We start from the raw sequence: 19,561 nt of genomic DNA, 5'->3' as shown, positions 1-19,561 counted from the left end.
TAGGATGTCACTACAAGTTAATTTCTGCAGAAATACCCTCAATCAACCTTATAAGATTTGTAAGATTTCAAAATAGAGACAGGGAGGAAATACAAAGGAAGTATTAGTAGAAAACCATTTAAGAAATATGAATTAAATTCCTGGTTAACACAGCAACACATATTCACTAATTTTTCATACATGATATAATAAGAAATGGCTTTTCAACAAATTTAGATTTGTTCTTGAATTTTTAAAATTCATTACTAAAAAACTAATGAATTTTGTTGCATTAGTAACACTTACTTGCTGAAACTGAATCTGTAATTTTTGACTCTGTTCTGTCAACTCTAAAAATTCTCTCATTGTCTCATCCTTTTCTCTTCTTGCTTGTTGTAAATTAGCAGTGAGCTGGGTTATAATGCCATCTCTTTGTTTAATGGCAGCTTCAAATTCTTGTAACTAAAAGAAAATAGTAAGTGCTAGATTTATTTTTTTTAAAAATTGACTATTATTACAGGCAACTTTTTCAAAATAAGAATTCAAAACACATTGGCAGAATTCTTACACTTTGTAAGCAGTCTTTTCCACATTTGAAAACTATTAACTTATAGAAATGGGTGCTTCCAAATCAACTTCAAAAAATTTATCTGAACTAAGGAAAAAATTATATTTGATCTGACTAATCCATATATTTACTTATAGAAGGACAAGTGCCTTTATATTTAGGGGTGCCCCTAATCTGTTCCCAGGCAACACTACCCTAGACATGTTTAATTCCAACTTGTTTCTGAAGAGGATGAGACTGAAATGTATTTTGTCATCCTCATCAACGTCCTATTTCACCTTGTTTTCATAACTGACTGCCATAGATAGTTATGACAGTCTAACCACAGATGTTAGTCTAACCACAAGAGGTTACTTACAAGGACCCACTGACATTGTTTTTCTGTTCTTTTTAGAGACAGGGTCTCACACTGTTGCACAGGTTAGAGTGCAGTGGTGTGATTTTGGCTCACTACTGCCTCAATCTCCTGGTCGGAACTGATCTTCCCGTTTCAGCCTCCCAAGTAACTAGGACTACAGGCATACAGCACTATGCCTGGCTAATTTTTAAATTTTTTGTAGAAGCAGGGTCTTGCTATTTTCACCAGGCCAGTTTCAAACTACTAGACTCAAGTTATTCTCTTGCCTCAGCCTCATGAAGTACTAGGATTACAGGCATGAGCCACCATGCCCAACTTGCTGACATTCTTAATGGACTTAAGTTATAATATTTTGATGTGGTTTGCACCATAATTTTCTCTCAGGCTGATTACAAAAACATCTGTCTTACTAAAGTGATTTCAGGCTAGCTATCATAAAGTTAAAAAAGAGTCTGTCTTATGTCAACCCTGTTAATGAAATCCTACTTTTAAACAGGGTTGTTTATGCTGTGTATAAGGACAAAAAATTATAAGTGATATCGTTACCATTTAGTTTTCTGTTTGATTTTTTAAGAGACAGGGACTCTCAATGTTGCCCAGGCTGGACTCGAACTCATGGGTCAAGCGATCCTCCCACCTCAGCCTCCTGAGTAACTAGAACTACAGGGGCAGGCCACTGTGTCCCACTAAATTACCATTTGAAAACCCCCTTCTTTAGGCCAGGCACGGTAGCTCACGCCTGTAATCCCAGCACTTTGGGAGGCCAAGGGGAGTCCAGGAATTTGAGGTGACACCCCGTCTCTACAAAAAATTAGCTGGGTGTGTTAGTGCATGCCTATAGTCCCAGTTACTCAGAAGGCTGAGGTGGGAGGATTACTTGAGCCCAGAAGGCAGAGGATGCAGTGGGCCGAGACTGCACCACTACACTCCAGCCTGGGAGACAGAGCAAGACCCTGTATGAAAAAAAAAAAAGCAAAAAGTTAAAAAAAATAAAGAAAAAAACATCTTTAAAGACCACTATTATTCACAGTTCCTGTTTCTGTTTTTGTGAGTAGCAAATCAAAAGCCACAGAAAATAAACATACCTGCTGTAGTCCTTCAGTCCCATAGGTAACCCTCATTTCTTCCAGCTCTCTGTTTAGCTCTTCGATCTCATGCTGCTTCCCAGCCAACTCACTTTCCATCATCTCTAGATGAGTCAGACTGTACTGTGCTCCTTGTTCAGAATAAGAATCATCAACACCAAATTCTTCTTCCTAAATCAATCCAAGATTTTAAAGAATTCAGTACCAGCAATATTCCTTAGGGAGAGAGATTAAAATACTGAAATCCACAGCAAGGTCCACTTTAAAACATCACTCACCACCTGGAAGATTACAGTATGGCAACCTACTTTGTTAACATGACATTTACCTCAAGAATATAAACAGGCTATCCGCAAATTCTGTTACAATTGAGTTTTCTTTTTTTTTTTTTGACAGGGTCTTGCTCCGTCACCCACGTTGGAGTGCAGTGGCACAATCTCAGCTCACTGCAACTTCTGCTTCCCGGGTTCAAGCAATTCTCTTGTCTCAGCTTCCCGAGTAGCTTGGGACTGCAGGCGGCTGCCACCACTCCTGGCTAATTTTTGTACTTATAGTAGAGATGGGGTTTCACCTTGTTGGTCAGGCTGGTCTCAAACTCCTGATCTCAGGTGATCCACCTGCCTCAGCCTCCCAAAGTGCTGGGATTAAAGACGTGAGCCACCATGCCTGGTCTACAATTGAGTTTTATAATAAATGGTAGATAACTTTGTTTTAGTAAACATTAAAATTAATTTGAAATTACACACAGAAAGAAGTACATGCAGGAAAAAGTTTTGTTAGTAAGCCAGATGATTTTAAATAGTATACAACATTAGTATCACGAGTAGTTTTAAATACCGTACCCTTAATAAATTTGTAGGTTTTCCTGTTTTCATCACAAAACTGCAACCATTTACCTGTATAAAAACAATTTCCTGATATATTATGATCTTAGACATAATTTTATTTAGCTAACAATATTTCTGTTAACTGTATTCATGTGTATGTCTTTTATTCCTAGGGAAAATGCATCATTGGCAAAAACAGATACAGAGATTAATTTAAAATATCTAAGAGACATAATGACCATTTCAAATGTCAATCATTCCTCACACATCTGAGTGCTTACAATGCAAAAGACACTGAACTACATATATACATTTTCACTTAGGTGAATTAAAGTTCTAAGTGCAGTTTCTGTTGCTCTTCAGAAGTACAAACCTCAATAAATCCTCTTCTATGAAAGGCTTCCTTAAAATAGTTTAAATAATTTTTTTTATTAAGCCCCACTCATTTTCAAGTAAAACAATTTACTGGTGGAAATGTCTTGAAAGTGGATGAGCAAGGTAAGTGGCAGGAGGAGATAAATAGGTAAGAACACTCCCTCAAGAACGTTCCTCTGGGGCTAGTACTATGACAGCTATGCCAACACTGACCCATGTGGAGATTTTCAGTTTTTTTTTTTTTTTTTTTTTGAGATGGAGTCTTGCTCTGTCGCCCAGGCTGGAGTGCAGTGGCCGGATCTCGGATCTCAGCTCACTGCAAGCTCCACCTCCCGGGTTCACGCCATTCTCCTGCCTCAGCCTCCCAAGTAGCTGGGACTACAGGGGCCTGCCACCTCGCCCGGCTAGTTTTTGGTATTTTTTAGTAGAGACGGGGTTTCACCGGGTTAGCCAGGATGGTCTCGATCTCCTGACCTCGTGATCCGCCCGTCTCGGCCTCCCAAAGTGCTGGGATTACAGGCTTGAGCCACCGCACCCGGCCGTGGAGATTTTCTATAACATATTACTGCCCATCTCTAGCAGTAATCTCTAGCGCAGATATTTTTTGGTAGGAGGAAGGAGAATAACAGAATATGTCTTCAGGGTTGACCTAGTGAGAAATTAAAGATCAACTAATCCACTTAGTAATCCTCTTTCCCCCTTAACAGTGCCAAAACCAACTATGTTATCTCCCAAACCTTAATTATTCACACTTCTATGTTAAAGGAATCCAAGATAATGGATTTATTGCTGTTGAAAAGCATAGGATAGACAGGCCCAGAAATAGGTTTAGATCCACATGGGCCACAACACTTTGAAAAGTAAAAATCCTAATCAAGTGTTCTTTATCAGAGTTTGATTCTTTTGCCTTTATCATAAGGATGATGTTTTTTGTTTGTTTTTGAGAAAAAGTCTTGTTCTGTTGCCCCGGCTGGAGTGCAGCAGCGTGATCTCAGCTCACTGCAACCTCCACTTCCCAGGCTCAAGTGATTCTCCTGCCTGAGGAGAATCAGCCTCCCAAGTAGCTGGGACTATAGGTGAACATCACCATGCCCAAGTTGGTCTCAAACTCCTGACCTCAGGTGATCCACCTGCCTTGGCCTCCCAAAGCGCTGGGATTACAGGCGTGAGCCACTGTACCCAGCCAAGGACAATTTCCAAAAAGCAAAGCTAAAGTAAAAAAAAAAAAAAAAAAAAAAAAAAAATTCTATGGTAAAACAATATTGCAATTGGTGAAAACTATTAGAAGGCAGGGGTACTAACTCTATTAAGATTATTAATAACAATAAGCCAGGTGCAGTTGTGCATGCCTGCAGTCCCAGCTACAAGGGAGGCTAAGGCAGGAGGATTGCTTGAGCCCACGAGTTTGAGGATATAGGGCACTACTGGCACACCCATTAATTGCCACCACACTCCACTGTGGGCAACATATTGAGAACCATGTCTCTAAAAAATTTTGTTTTAATTGGAAGAAAAGATTATTAATATCAATTCATTTGCAATAACTTTCAAATTAAATACTTCTAAATTGCAATTAGCTTTCCTTGATCCTGAAATGAAGCATTCTGATGTGTCCTCTAAAATATTTTACTGTAGCCTACTGGTGTAACGAAATGGATGTTTATGAATACAGTAGTCTTCCTTAATCCACAGGGGATATGTTCCAAGAACCCCAGTGGATGCCTGAAATCATAAATAGCATTGAACCCCATGTACACTATGTTTTCTTGATCTGATAAGGTAGACAGACTAAGTGAATACGAGATGGACAGAGTATATGGTGTGGATCTACTGTATGTTCAAAGGGATGATCCACATCTTGGGTGGGATGAATGGGATGGAGCAAGACTTCCCCATGCTACCCAGAACAAGGCACAACTTAAAACTTACGAATTGTTTATTCTGGAATTTTCCATTTAATATTTTCAGATAATCGTTGACTACAGAAAGTAAAAACAGGGATAGGGGGACTACTGCTTCTTCAAATATGACATAAAGCAATGAATATTCCTTTAAGGAGTGATGATGTCAGTATTACATGAATCAGTTATCAGTTTGTAATAATTATGTTTATAAAATTTCATCTAATTATTTAGCCACTGCTGTTTCATTTTTCTCTAATTCAGACAAGCAAATGTTATACTTGAACTCATACATATTGAATTCTTAAAATACTATTAATACATGACTGTTTTTCAAAACATATCTATGCTATAATAAATGTAAAACTTATCAATATTAATAAATTTGAAAAGTTTAACATCATATAAATTGGTTATAAAAGATTATTCACCAGAACTAAACTAAAACACACTATATTCCAAAGTTAGAATAGGAACACTTAACAGAATATCACGATCATTAATAGTTAACAATAAATTATTCTATTTTTAATTTAGATAATTACTTTATTGATACCTAAAGGGTAGAGTATTTATCTCTTCTGCTAAAATTAGGCTTCTAACACTATACATACTTCATATGAAAGTAAATAAATGATTTGACACATGAAGATTAGATTAACAGACTCCTTCAGCAGAAAAAAGCTCAACTTCTCTCAATGTCCTTTTTTACTGTGGCTTTTGTTGGAAGTTATTTAACATACAGACTATGTTAATATATTCCTTCCGCATTCACAGAAAAATTTACTGTATCTGCACAGACGACTCAAAGATCTGGGAAACTACAAGTGAGGTACATTTCAAATTCTAAAATGTTTTATAGAGGTATCACATCATAACAACATTGCTATTCAGAAAGAATCAGAGGAAAGGTAACTTTCATTGTGTGACTATAAAATGGCCTTCACATAAAAACTCATCCTTGTGGTGAACATTAGGCTGGTGAAACAAAAAAGAACAACTCATCCTTACTTATGATTTATGCCTTATTCTTATACTTAATTTGGAAATACATACATTAAAAACATTACTACTGAATATTTTCACAAAAAATAAAAATCTGATGGCTCATAAAAGTTCATGAAAATTATAAGAGTTCAATGGTGCCTAAATGACTTATGGAGTTGGAGTCAAGTAATTAATGAGATTAAAACAAATGTCATAAACCATACAAGCACTTCGTTAAAAAGTATTCAATAATCAGATGAAATCTATAATAAAAGTGAATACCCAATTACTATCATTTCATCTTTCTATACATGGCAAAGTATATTTATTTACTTGTCTTGACTCTATATTGCTTGTATTCCCAACTTCCTCGAAATAACCCTGCTCAAAGGGTATCAAAAACAATTCATGTAAATATGGCATTCTGGACATGAAATGTCCCTTCATTAATGATTGAAGATGATTGTATATAATTTAATTTGTAAGAAGAGTATTTTTCATTTAGTCTGATTTCTCTAGTGTACATAATAGGATACGTATTTCTACAGAAGATATCTTGGAATAGAATTATTTGACTAATTCTAAGATGGAACCAGTTTCCCAACCCAATGAGTGTACTAGTCACAGCAGTCAAGAACATTAAACCCACAACATACCTAAATAAATACAATTTACAAACTAAGTTCTAATCAAATATTATCAGAACCTGAAATCCCTCTAAGAACAATTTATTAAGGGAATCCTCATTCATTTCATACAAACACAGTGTAAAGAAAAGTATATTTCAAGTGATGAGCAATTTAAAAAACCATGCTTTGCTGAATGTTTAATGTATGCCAACCACGTATTAAACATTCTCAAGGTTATTTTGTGAACTAGTTTGTGAGGTACGCAACTATCCTGTCAGGTAGATATTATTATCGACCCCCATTTTACAGTTCAAAAAATGGTATTTAACCTAATGTAAATGACTAGTTGATGGGTGCAACAAACCAACATGGCACATGTATACCTATGTAACAAACCTGAACATCGTGTACATGTACCCTAGAACTTAAAGTACAATAATAATAATAATAATAATAATAAAACAAACTGTATTTCAGAGTTTAAGTGATGTGCCCAGGTTCATAGAGCTCAAAGGTGATGAAGTATGTAAACAGGACTTTCTGGCTTCAAAGTCCCCTTGCTCTTTTCTTACATTTTATTGCCCTATTTACCAGAAAAACGATAGTCATATTTAGGCAAAATACAAGATAATTATGTGGTCTATGATTAAAACTACTTGATTTCAAAATTTTAGAATACTCAAATACAATCTAGATCTGCCAAGATGATTAAACTTTGCAAATATGTCATTGCAGTGAAGTTATGATGTTACATGCTGCCCAGAAATCTTTCTCTCTCTCTCTTTTTGAGACAAGGTCTCACTGTGTCGCCCAGGCTGGAGTGCAGTGGTGTGATCATTAGGTCATTGCAACCTCAAACTCCTGGGTGCAAGGGGTCCTCCTACTTCATTCTCTTGAGCAGCTGGGAGTACAGACACACACTATCGCCTAATTTTTTTTTTTTTTTTTTTTTTGAGATGGGGTCTTGCTCTGTCACCGAGGCTGGAGTGCCAGTGGTGTGATCATACTCCTGGGCTCAAGTGATTTTCCCACCTCAGCTTCCCACATAGCTGGGACTACATGTGCTCGCCACTATGCCTGGCTAATTTTATTTTATTATTTTAATTTGTAGAGATGACATCTCCCTATGTTGCCAAGGCTGGTCTCCAACTCCTGGGCTCCAGTGATCTTCCCACCTTGGCCTTCCAAAGTGCAGAGATTACAGGTGTGAGCTACTATGCCCAGCCAATAAATCTCATTTTTTAGGTGTGTTATTAAGAGATAATTCCACAAAAGTTCCAATATAAAAACTATTACAGTATGAGATTTATTTCTCAGGTTATAAATTTGGTCCACTGATGATTCTTCTGCCTCCTGAATATGTGGATATGGCTTAGAAGTTTCCTGTAATTCTAGTTCAGTCAAGCCAGTCTAATATTATTAAATGGAGGAATTCAAGCCTCAAAACTAGCCTAGAGCATCATAGATCCAACTAGTATCCATCTTAGCAATTTTGATGACACATATCAAACATTTCACCAACTATCAACTTTACTTCTATGTTTTCTCTAGACATAGTGAATCTATAAATTTCTCAAAGTATAATCCATTGTGAATCCATACATAACACATATAATATTACTAGGGTTATAATTCAAACCAGGTCAAATCTGTCAAAAATTATTTCATAATTATCTTTTTTCTTTTTTTTTTTTTTTTTTTTGAGATGGAATTTCATCCTTGTTGCCCAGGCTGGAGTGCAATGGCGCTATCTCGGCTCACTGTAACCTCCACTTCCTGGATTCAAACAATTTTCCTGTCTCAGCCTCCCGAGTAGCTGGGACTATGGGCATGCACCATCATGTTCAGCTAATTTTTGTTATTTTTAGTAGACATGGGGTTGCACCATGTTGGTCAAACTGGTCTCGAACTCTGACTTTGGCCTCCCAAAGTGCTGGGATTACAGGCATGAATGAGCCACCATGCCAGGCCCATAATTATCTTTTTTCAATGTAATCTTCTAAGTTACTGTTTATTCCACACAGTAAGACAGCTCATCAATTTAGTTTTTTTGACCAACATTAACAAGAAACAGTATTATCACAAGATATGTCATACTGTGTAAGAATAAGTATCTTTCCAAGAACTTGTTTGAAAAAAAGTATGCACATGTATATATTTATTCATATATAATTATTCATGCATATAACTATAAATATATGTAACTATATATATAGGAAATTACAAACATGTATGTAAAATATATTTCTCACCACGAGCTATGGTCAACAAAAATGATACTGTTCTGAGTTTTATTGGTCATGCTTATATTTAAATACTATTTGTACCTTACCTTAAAACACATCGTATTTACTAGGCATCACAGATAAATAGTTTCAATATATTTTTCAGAACCTGATAATCTTCACCAGTTGTTTAATTTAAAACATTTAGCTGAAGACTGTCTTATTATAACAAGAATTTCCCATATTATTAATTCACATTTTTCTAAAGAAAACCTGAAAATCACCATCTTTTGATCTCTTTAGCTTTTCAAATCAATATTTAAAATTAAAATTTGTGAGGATCCGTTCCAAGAAGGCTGAATAGGAACAGCTCTGGTCTGCAGCTCCCAGCGTGATCGACACAGAAGACGGGAGATTTCTGCATTTCCAACTGAAGTACCTGGTTCATCTCATTGGGACTGGTTGGACAGTGGGTGCAGCCCACGGAGGGCGAGCCAAAGCAGGGTGGGATGTTGCCTTACCTGGGAAGTGTAAAGGGTCAGAGAATTTCCCTTTCCTAGCCAAGGGAAGCCACGACAGACTGTACCTGGAAAAAGAGGACACTCTTGCCCAATACTGCACTTTTCCAATGGTCTTAGAAACCGGCAGACCAAGAGATTCTCTCCCGTGCCTAGCTCAGCAGGTCCCATTTTTTCCATCTAGAAGAAATGGATGAATTCCTGGATATGTACACCCTCCCAAGACTAAACCAGGAAGAAGTTGAATCTGTGATTAGACCAATAACAGGCTCTGAAATTGAGGCAATAATTCATAGTCTACCAACCAAAAAAAGTCCAGGACCAGACGGATTCAAAGCCAAATTCTACCAGAGGTACAAAGAGGAGCTGGTACCACTCCTCCTGAAACTATTCCAATCAACAGTAAAAGGGGCAATCGGCCGGGCGAGGTGGCTCATGCCATTAAATCCAGCACTTTGGGAGGCTGAGGTGGAGAGATCATGAGGTTGGGAGTTCGAGACCAGTTTGACCAGCATAGTGAAACCCCATCTCCAATAAAAATACAAAAAATTAGCCAGGCATGGTGGCGCACACGCAGGCTGAGGCAGGAGAATTGCTCGAACCTTGCAGGCTATGGTTACAGCGAGCTGAGATCACGCCACTGAACTCCAGCCTGGGCAACAGAGTGAGACTCTGCCACAAAAAAAGGCGCGGAGCGGGGGAGAATCCTCCCTAATTCATTTTATGAGGCCAGCATCATCCTGATACCAAAGCCTGGCAGATACACAACAAAAAAGAATTTTAGACCAGTATCCCTGATGAACATCGATGCAAAAATCCTCAATAAAATACTGGCAAACCGAATCCAGCAGCACATCAAAAAGCTTATCCACCATGATCAAGTGGGCTTCATCACTGGGATGTATGGCTGGTTCAACATACACAAATCAATAAATGTAATCCATCACATAAACAGAACAAATAACAAAAACCACTTGATTATCTCAATAGATGCAGAAAAGGCCTTCAACAAAATTCAACAGCCTTTCATGCTAAAAACTCTCAATAAACTAGGTATTGATGGAACATATCTCAAAATAATGAGAGCTATTTATGACAAACCCACAGCCAATATCATACTGAATGGGCAAAAACTGGAGGCATTCCCCTTGAAAACTGGCACAAGACAGGGATGCCCTCTCTCACCACTCCTATTCAACATAGTGTTGGAAGTTCTGGCTAGGACAATCAGGCAAGAGAAAGAAATAAAGGGTATTCAATTAGGAAAAGAGGAAGTCAAATTGTCCTTGTTTGCAGATGACATAATTGTATATTTAGAAAACCCCATCATCTCAGCCCAGTCTCCTTAAGCTGATAAGCAACTTCAGCAAAGTCTCAGGATACAAAATTAATGTGCAAAAATCACAAGCATTCTTATACACCAATAACAGACAGAGAGCCAAATCATGAGTGAACTCCCATTCACGACTGCTTCAAAGAGAATAAAATACCTAGGAATCCAACTTACAAGAGATGTGAAGGACCTCTTCAAGGAGAACTACAAACCACTGCTCAATGAAATAAAAGAGGACACAAACAAATGGAAAAACATTCCATGCTCATGGATAGGAAGAATCAATATCGTGAAAACGGCCATATTGCCCAAGGTAATTTATAGATTCCATGCCATCCCCATCAAGGTACCAATGATTTTCTTCACAGAATTGGAAAAAAATTCTTTAAACTTCATATGGAACCAAAAAAGAGCCCGCATTGCCAAGACAATCCTACACAAAAGGAACAAAGCTGGGGGCATCATGCTACCTGACTTCAAACTATACTACAAGGCTACAGTAACCAAAACAGCACGGTACTGGTACCAAAACAGAGATATAGACCAATGGAACAGAACAGAGGCCTCAGATATAACACCACACATCGACAACCATTTGATCTTTCACAAACCTAACAAAAACAAGCAATGGCAAAAGGATTCCCTATTTAATAAATGGCGCTGGGAAAACTGGCTAGCCATATGTAGGAAGCTGAAACTGGATCCCTTCCTCACACCTTATACAAAAATTAATTCAAGATGGATTAAAGACTTAAATGTTAGACCTAAAACCATAAAAACCCTAGAAGAAAACCTAGCCTGTACCACTCAGTACATAGGCATGGGCAAGGGCTTCATGAAAGCAATGGCACCAAATGACACCAAAAGCAATGGCAACAAAAGCCAAAATAGACAAATGGAATCTAATTAAACTAAAGAGCTTTTGCACAGCAAAAGAAACCACCATCAGAGTGAACAGGCAACCTACAGAATGGGAGAAAATTTTTGCAATCTACCCATGTGACAAAGGGCTAATATCCAGAATCTATAAAGAACTTAAACAAATTTACAAGAAAAAAAACCATCAAAAAGTGGGCAAATTATATGAACAGACACTTCACAAAAGAAGATAGTTATGCAGCCAAAAGACACATGAAAAAATGGGCTCATCATCACTGGTCATCAGAGAAATGCAATTCAAAACCACAATGAGATACCATCTCACACCAGTTAGAATGGCGATCATTAAAAAGTTAGGAAACAACAGGTGATGAAGAGGATGTGGAGAAATAGGAAGGCTTTTACACCATTGGTGGGACTGTAAACAAGTTCAATTATTGTGGAAGACAGGGGGGCGATTCCTCAAGGATCTAGGACTAGAAATACCATGTGACCCCAGTGATCCCACTACTAGGTGTATACTCAAAGGATTATAAATCATGCTGCTATAAAGACACATGCACACGTATGTTTATTGTGGCACTACTCACAATAGCAAACACTTGGAACCAACCCAAATGTCCATCAATGATAGACTGGATTAAGAAAATGTGGCACATATACACCATGGAATACTATGCAGTCATAAAAAAGGATGAGTTCATGTCCTTTGTAGGGACATGGATGAAGCTGGAAACCATCATTCTGAGCAAACTATCACAAGGACAGAAAACCAAACACCACATGTTCTCACTCATAGGTGGGAATTGAACAATGAGAACACTTGGACACAGGGCGGGGAACATCACACACAGGGGCCTGTCATGGGTGGCAGGGATGGGGAGGGATAGCATTAGGAGAAACACCAAACGTAAATGACGAGTTAATGGGTACAGCAAACCAATATGGCACATGTATACCTAGGTAACAAACCTGCATGTTGTGCACATGTACCCTAGAAGTTAAAGTATAGTAATAATAATAATAATAATAATAGAAAAAAGCAAACAACTCCATCAAAAAGTGGGCAAAGGATATGAACAGACACCTCTCAAAAGAAGATATTTATGCAGCAAAAAGACACATGAAAAAATGATCATCACTGGTCATCAGAGAAATGCAAATCAAAACCACAATGAGATACCATCTCACACCAGTTAGAAAGGTGATCATTAAAAAATCAGGAAACAACAGATACTGGAGAAGATGTGGAGAAATAGGAATGCTTTTACACCGCTGGTGGGAGTGTAAATTAGTTCAACCACTGTGGAAGACAATGTGGCAATTCCTCAAGGATCTAGAACTAGAAATACCATTTGACCCAGTGATCCCATTACTGGGTATATACCCAAAGGATTATAAATCATGCTACTATAAAGACATATGCACACATGTATTTACTGTGGCACTATTCACAATAGCAAAGACTTGGAACCAACCCAAATGCCCATCAATGATAAACTGGATAAGAAAATGTGGCACATATACACCATGGAATACTATGCAGCCATAAAAAAAGATGAGTTCATGTCCTTTGCAGAGACATGGATAGAGCTGGAAACCATCATTCTGAGCAAACTATCACAATGACAGAAAACCAAACACCACATGTTCTCACTCATATGTGGGCACTGAACAATGAGAACACTTGGACACAGAGCATGGAACATCACACATGGGGGCCTGTCGGGTTGGAGGGATAGCATTAGGAGAAATACCCAATGTAAATGACAAGTTGATGGGTGCAGCAAACCAGCATGGCACATGTATACCTATGTAACAAACCTGCACGTTGTGCACAGGTACCCTAGAACCTAAAGTATAATAAATACATACATACATACACACATAAAATAATACTTAGAATGACAAAAAAATTAAATTAAAATTTGCTCTATTATCTCAATGTGAGAAAACAGCTACACAAATTTTAACCAAATTTCATGGGCATATATGGGATGGTCTGACCTACAGTCACTAGCATATAAAAAAACATTCACTTTAGTGTAAAGACAAAAATGCACTTTGTGGAACTCTGGGGTGCCACCAAAGATACAGGCAGTTTAAGCACCAAAGCATCTAAGACTTTCAATCAAGAAATACAAGCTATAGCCAGGCGCTGTGGCTTACACCTGTAATCCCAGCACTTTGGGAGGTGGAGGCAGTTAGATCACGAGGTCAGGAGTTCAAGACCAGCCTGGTGAAGATGGTGAAACCCCGTCTCTACTAAAAATACAAAAATTCGCCGGGTGTGGTGGCGCATGCCTATAGTCCCAGCTTGGGAGGCTGAGGCAGAGAATTGCTTGAACCCAGAAGGCAGAAGTTTCAGTGAGCCAACACCACACCACTGCACTCTAGCCTAGGTGACAGAGTGAGACTCCATCTCGGGAAAAAAAAAAGAAATACAAGCTATTAAAAATTAGAGCATTATAGAGGAAAAAAAAGGTTTTCAAATGCAATAATCCCTTGGTGTCTTCAAGGGAATTAGTTCTAGGAACTCCCCTAAGGATACTAAAATCACGGATGCCTAAGACCCTTAATGGCATAGTATTTGCATACAATCTGTGGACATCTGCCCATATACTTGAAATCACCTCTAAGATTACTATGTACTTAGTTGTTATACTGTATTTTTAAATGTTATATATTTTTTATGGTTGTACTGCTATTTTTTAATTTTTTTCTGAACATTTTCTATCTGTGGTTGGTCATATCCTCAAATGCAGAACCCAGGGATATGGACCAACTGTATGTGTCCCAAATTTGAAGTTACAAAAGCAGACTCTGAATTGTAAGCAGTGATTTTAAACCAAGATACTTCCCATAAGGCAACTTTAGCCTAAATCAGGCACCAATGCATTTATTTAATGTTGGCTAATTATTTTCCTGGCCAGATTACTAGTAAGTATATTCCAACTTTTAAACACATTAACTTCTAAAGTAGCAGTTTTTATTGCTATAAGCAATCTAAAACAGTAATATGTTCATTTAAGAACATGGAGGGTTTTTTTTTTCCTATTAGAAACCTACAATAAATTGAGACTTACTGAACACACAGAGTTGCTAAACCATTCAGAGTACAGAATAGTTTATAGTCTCCTCAAATTCTGGAGTAAAGAAATGACAATCACATCTAAAAGAATAAGAAAAAGATAACAAAATGACATATACTTTTGCCAACACACAAAGAAGGTATTTCCTAAAGTGGAAAATACCTTGATCACCTAAAGTAAAAACTACTACTGAAACATTAATGTCAATAAACAAGTTCATATGACTAACCAGAATTCAGGCATTTATAAAAAAGCATTACTCAGAATGAAATATCCTATCCAAAGTCTCAAAAAAATTTTGATATTTTTACTGTGCTAAATATGGATGCCTTGTAATAGTCACATGTCTAAGAAACCCAATATCAAATACTTTACAGAAACTAAAACAGACACCAAGCTATTCAACCAGACTTAAAACCTTAGCTAACAATCCGAAAAAAAAAGTCAGTAATACATAATCCTCAGGTGCTAGTCACTTAACGTTACATTTATAAAAATATGAGAAGTATTCAATACAAGACAAGAAATCAAGTAGCAACAATCAATAATTTCAATAATAATATAAAATACATTTATTTATTATATTAGAAATCAATATAATTTAGTCTTACCTCTGAACTGTAGTCATCTGCTGTGGTTGAAATTTCACTTTCCAGCTAAAACAAAAATAAAAACCAAATATAATTATGACTTTTTGTGCTAAATATCATACTTTACTAAGTCATTGCTATTGGTAAGATATGAAAAAAAAGTCACATAAAATACCACTAAAAAACTAGTAAAAATTATTCAAATCTTTAAAATTTTCATTTAATTATAAATAACAATGGCAAAATAATGCAACTAAAATGTACCAGTAGGCATTTTTCTAAATACAGAAGTATCAAGAGGTACTTTCATACAGGGTCTCATATACATATCATTTGTAAGCCAAAAGTACCAAGTAAGACAAAATTCTTCAATCCTCATACAGTAGCCCCCTCTGTATAGTATGGCTTCCTATAATTTCAGTTACCCATGGTTAATTGTGGTTAGAAAATATTAAAATGGAAAATTCCAAAAATAAATTCATAAGTTTTAAATTGTGTACTGTTCTAAGTGGCATGATGAAATCTTACTCTGTCCCATCCAGGACATGAATCATCCCTTTGTACACCATATACACACAGTATATGCTACCTGCCCAATAGTTACTTGGTAACCACCTCCATTATCAGATGCACTGTCATACAGTATGGCAGTATGCAGTATTGCAGTGCTTGTGTTCAAGCAATGGCCCCAAAGCACAAGAGTACTATGCCTAATTTATCAATTAAACATTATCGTAAGTATATGAGTATAGAAAAAAACACAGTATATATAGAGTTCAGTGCTATCTGTGGTTTCAGGTCTCCACTGTGGGTGTTGGACTATACTCTCAATATGGTTTGGCTGAGTTCCCCATCCAAATGTCATCTTGAATTGTAGCTCCCATAATTCCCATGTGTTTTAGGAGGGACCTGCTGGGACACAACTGAATCATGAGAGCAGTTTCCCCCATACTGTTCTTGTCGTAATGAGTAAGTCTCACGAGATCTGATGGTTTTATAAGGGGTTTCCCTTTTCCCTTGGCTCTCATTTCTCTCATGTCTGCTGCCATGTAAGACGTGCCTTTTGCCTTCCACCATGATTGTGAGGCTTCCCCAGCCATGTGGAACTGTGAGTCCATTAAACCTCTTTTTCTTTATAAATGACCTAGTCTCTGGTATGTCTTTATCAGCAGCATGAACATGGAATAATACAACTATCCACAAATGAGGAGGAACTACTGTACCTCTTTAAAATGAAACAAAGTCCTAAAATGCTACTGTTAGAAAAGTTCGGCCAGGTGTGGTGGCTCACACCTGTAATCCCAGCACTTTGGGAGGCTGAGGTGGGTGGATCATTTAAGGTCAGGAGTTCGAGACCAGCCTGGCCAAAATGGTGAAACCTCATCTCTGCTAGAAAAAACAAAAACAAAAACAAAAACTAGCTGGGCAGTAGTGGTGCACGCCTGTAATCCCAGCTACCTGGGAGGCTGAGGCAGGAGAATTGCTTGAGCCTGGGAGGGAGAGCTTGTGGTGAACCAAGATCATGCCATTGCACTCTGGTCTGGGTGACAGAGTGAGACACTGTCTTAAAAAATAATAATAATAATTAAAATGAATCAATAAAAAAGAAAAGGTCAATTTATCTGAAAGAAAAATCATAACATCTTGATGCTAAAAGAGTAGTAACTAAAGAAAAAATAACCACCTTTGTTGTTGTAACACCTTTATAGTTTACAAAAGCACTTTTAAAGTCATTCTTGTTTCACTGTCACATCCCTGGATTTGGGTATGAAGTGAGCAGCTTTTTCAAGCTTCCCTAAAAGAAGTAGTAGAAAGAGTCAAGAACAACCCCAAATTTTCTGACTCCAAAAGTACTATTTTCACTATTGACCTTCTCATCTAACCTAAGAATCTCGTTTTAATGGTTAGAAAGGTGAGACCCAGAGAGTTTCACCCCTTCATTCAACAAATATTAACTTTCACTGTCTCCTTTCTCATCTACACCTATGGAATTTCTATTCAACATTCAAGTCCAAGTTCTAAAACTACCTTCTCCATGAAGTAGTAACCAAGGTCAAGAACAAAATAAGCTTGCCTGTAATCTAAAATGCTATTAACAGTGGTTCCTAACTCACAAGATTCCCTTTTTTTTCTTTTCAGACAGAGTCTCGCTCTGTCGCCCAGGCTGGAGTGCAGTGGCATGATCTTGGCTCACTGCAACCTCCACCTCCCAGGTTCAAGCAAATCTCCTGCCTCAGCCTCCCGAGTAGCTTGGATTACAGGCACACACCACCATGCCCAGCTAATTTTTGTATTTTTAGTAGAGACAAGGTTTCACCATGTTGGCCAGACTGGTCTTGAACTCCTAACCTCTAGTGATCTGCCCGTCTCAGCCTCCCAAAATGCTGGGATTACAGGCGTAAGCCACCGCACCCAGCCGAGATTATCTTTTAAATCCGAAACACTTTCATGATACAACCCCTCATATTCATTAAGTGCATATTGTGTACTAGAAACGGTAGTACTGAGAATTAAATGATGAATAAGACAGTTGTTGCATTCAAAATGCTAAAACTATAGAATAGATAACCCAAATATTGGTTTGTTATATTAAAAAAAGATAATACACCTTCGGGCCAAATCAAGCAGTAGAGTTGCCACACTGCATTATTTTTAAAATTCCAGTTTTAATAAAACAAAAATTACAAGACATATATAAAAAAAAAAAAAGGAAAGGATAGCCTATGCACAAGAAGAACAATGGCCAATAGAAACTGTCCCTGAGGAACACAGTTATTGTACTTAATAGACAAAGTTATTTTCAGTTTTGTCTTGTTTTTTGAGACAGGATCTCACTCTGTCACCCAGGCTGGAATGCAGTGGTATGACCACAGCTTGCTCCAGCCTCCACCTCTTGGGCTCAAGCGATTCTCCCACCTTAGCCTCTGGAGTAGCTGGGACCACAGGTGTGTACAACCATGCCCGGCTAATTTTTTTTACTTTTTGTAAAGACAGGATCTCCCTTTGTTGCCCAGGCTGGTCTCCAACTCTTGGGCTCAAGTAATCCCCTTGCCTCCGCCTCCCAAAGTGCTGAGATTACAGGTATAAGCCACCACGCCTGGCCAACAAAGATTTTAACTTAGCTATTTTAAATACAGTCAAATAGCTAAAGGAAATAAAATCTAAAAAAGAGACAAAAAAAATTTAAATTGTAACAACAACACCTCACCAAATGAAGAATATCAATAAAACAAAGAAATTATACAAGAATCAAATAAAAATTCTATAGTTGAAAAGGAAAATAAATGAAAAAGCCACTGGAAGGACTCAGTAGTAGATCTAAGTAGGAGGGAGAGAGAATCAGCAAACTTCAAGATAGATCAATTGCAATTATCCACTCTGAAAAATAGAAAGATGACTATACGTTAGACCATTTAAATACTCAAAAAATTTTAAAAGACTGAATTTATATCATATAAAATGTGTGCTATAACATCTTTTGTCCCCGGTAACGGTTTTCGTATTAAAGTCATTGCAAATAGACACAAAAAAAGCATTTAACAAAACTCAACACTCAGTTTGGGAGCACTGGCTCATGCCTATAATCCTAGCACTTTGGGAGGCTTAAGCAGGCAATCACTTGAATCCAGGAGTTCAAGAGCAGCCTGGGCAACACGGCAAAACTCCGTCTCTACAAAAAAAAATACACAAATTAGCTCAGTGTGCTGGCATGGGCCTGTACTTCCAGCTACTTGTGGGGCTGAGGTGGGAGGATCCCTGGAGCCTAGGAGGTTGAGGCTGCAGTGAGCCATGAGTGCGCCACTGCATGCCAGCCTGGATAACAGAGTGAGATCCTGTCTCAAAAAACAGTAAAATAAATGGTTGGGCACAGTGGCTAACGCCTGTAGTCCCGGCACTTTGGGAGGCTGAGGTGGACGTTATCACTTGGGGTCAGGAGTTCAAGACCACCTTGGCCAACATGGTGAAACCCCATGTCTACTAAAAATACAAAAATCAGTTGGGTGTGATGGCTCACAATCCCATCTACTCAGGAGGCTGTGGCAGGAGAATTGCTTGAACCTGGGAGGTGGAGGCTGCAGTGAGCTGAGATCACCCCATTGCACTCCAGCTTGGGAGACAAAGTGAGACTTTGTCTCAAATAAGTAAATAAATAAATAAAAATAAAAAATGAAAACCAAACAAAAAAACCCCAACATTTCTTCATAATGAAAACAC

The 19,561-nt window shown here is 37.8% G+C and overlaps 1 protein-coding gene across 1 annotated transcript in view; it reads right to left on the bottom strand.

Annotated features, from left to right (window-relative positions):
* The window catches only part of AKAP9 (A-kinase anchoring protein 9), a 177,421-nt gene that overhangs the window by 119,793 nt on the left and 38,067 nt on the right, over window positions 1-19,561 (bottom strand). The window contains 4 exon segments of the mRNA XM_030932036.1: window positions 286-441; window positions 1,991-2,161; window positions 2,833-2,886; window positions 15,368-15,412. Of these exon segments, the coding sequence (XP_030787896.1) occupies window positions 286-441; window positions 1,991-2,161; window positions 2,833-2,886; window positions 15,368-15,412 (426 nt within the window).

The sequence above is a fragment of the Rhinopithecus roxellana genome, chromosome 6, assembly GCF_007565055.1.
Source record: "Rhinopithecus roxellana isolate Shanxi Qingling chromosome 6, ASM756505v1, whole genome shotgun sequence".
In the NCBI taxonomy this organism is placed as follows: Eukaryota; Metazoa; Chordata; class Mammalia; order Primates; family Cercopithecidae; genus Rhinopithecus; species Rhinopithecus roxellana.
The sequence above is the reverse complement of the archived record's forward strand: the minus strand, read 5'-3'. Positions and strand labels throughout refer to the sequence as shown.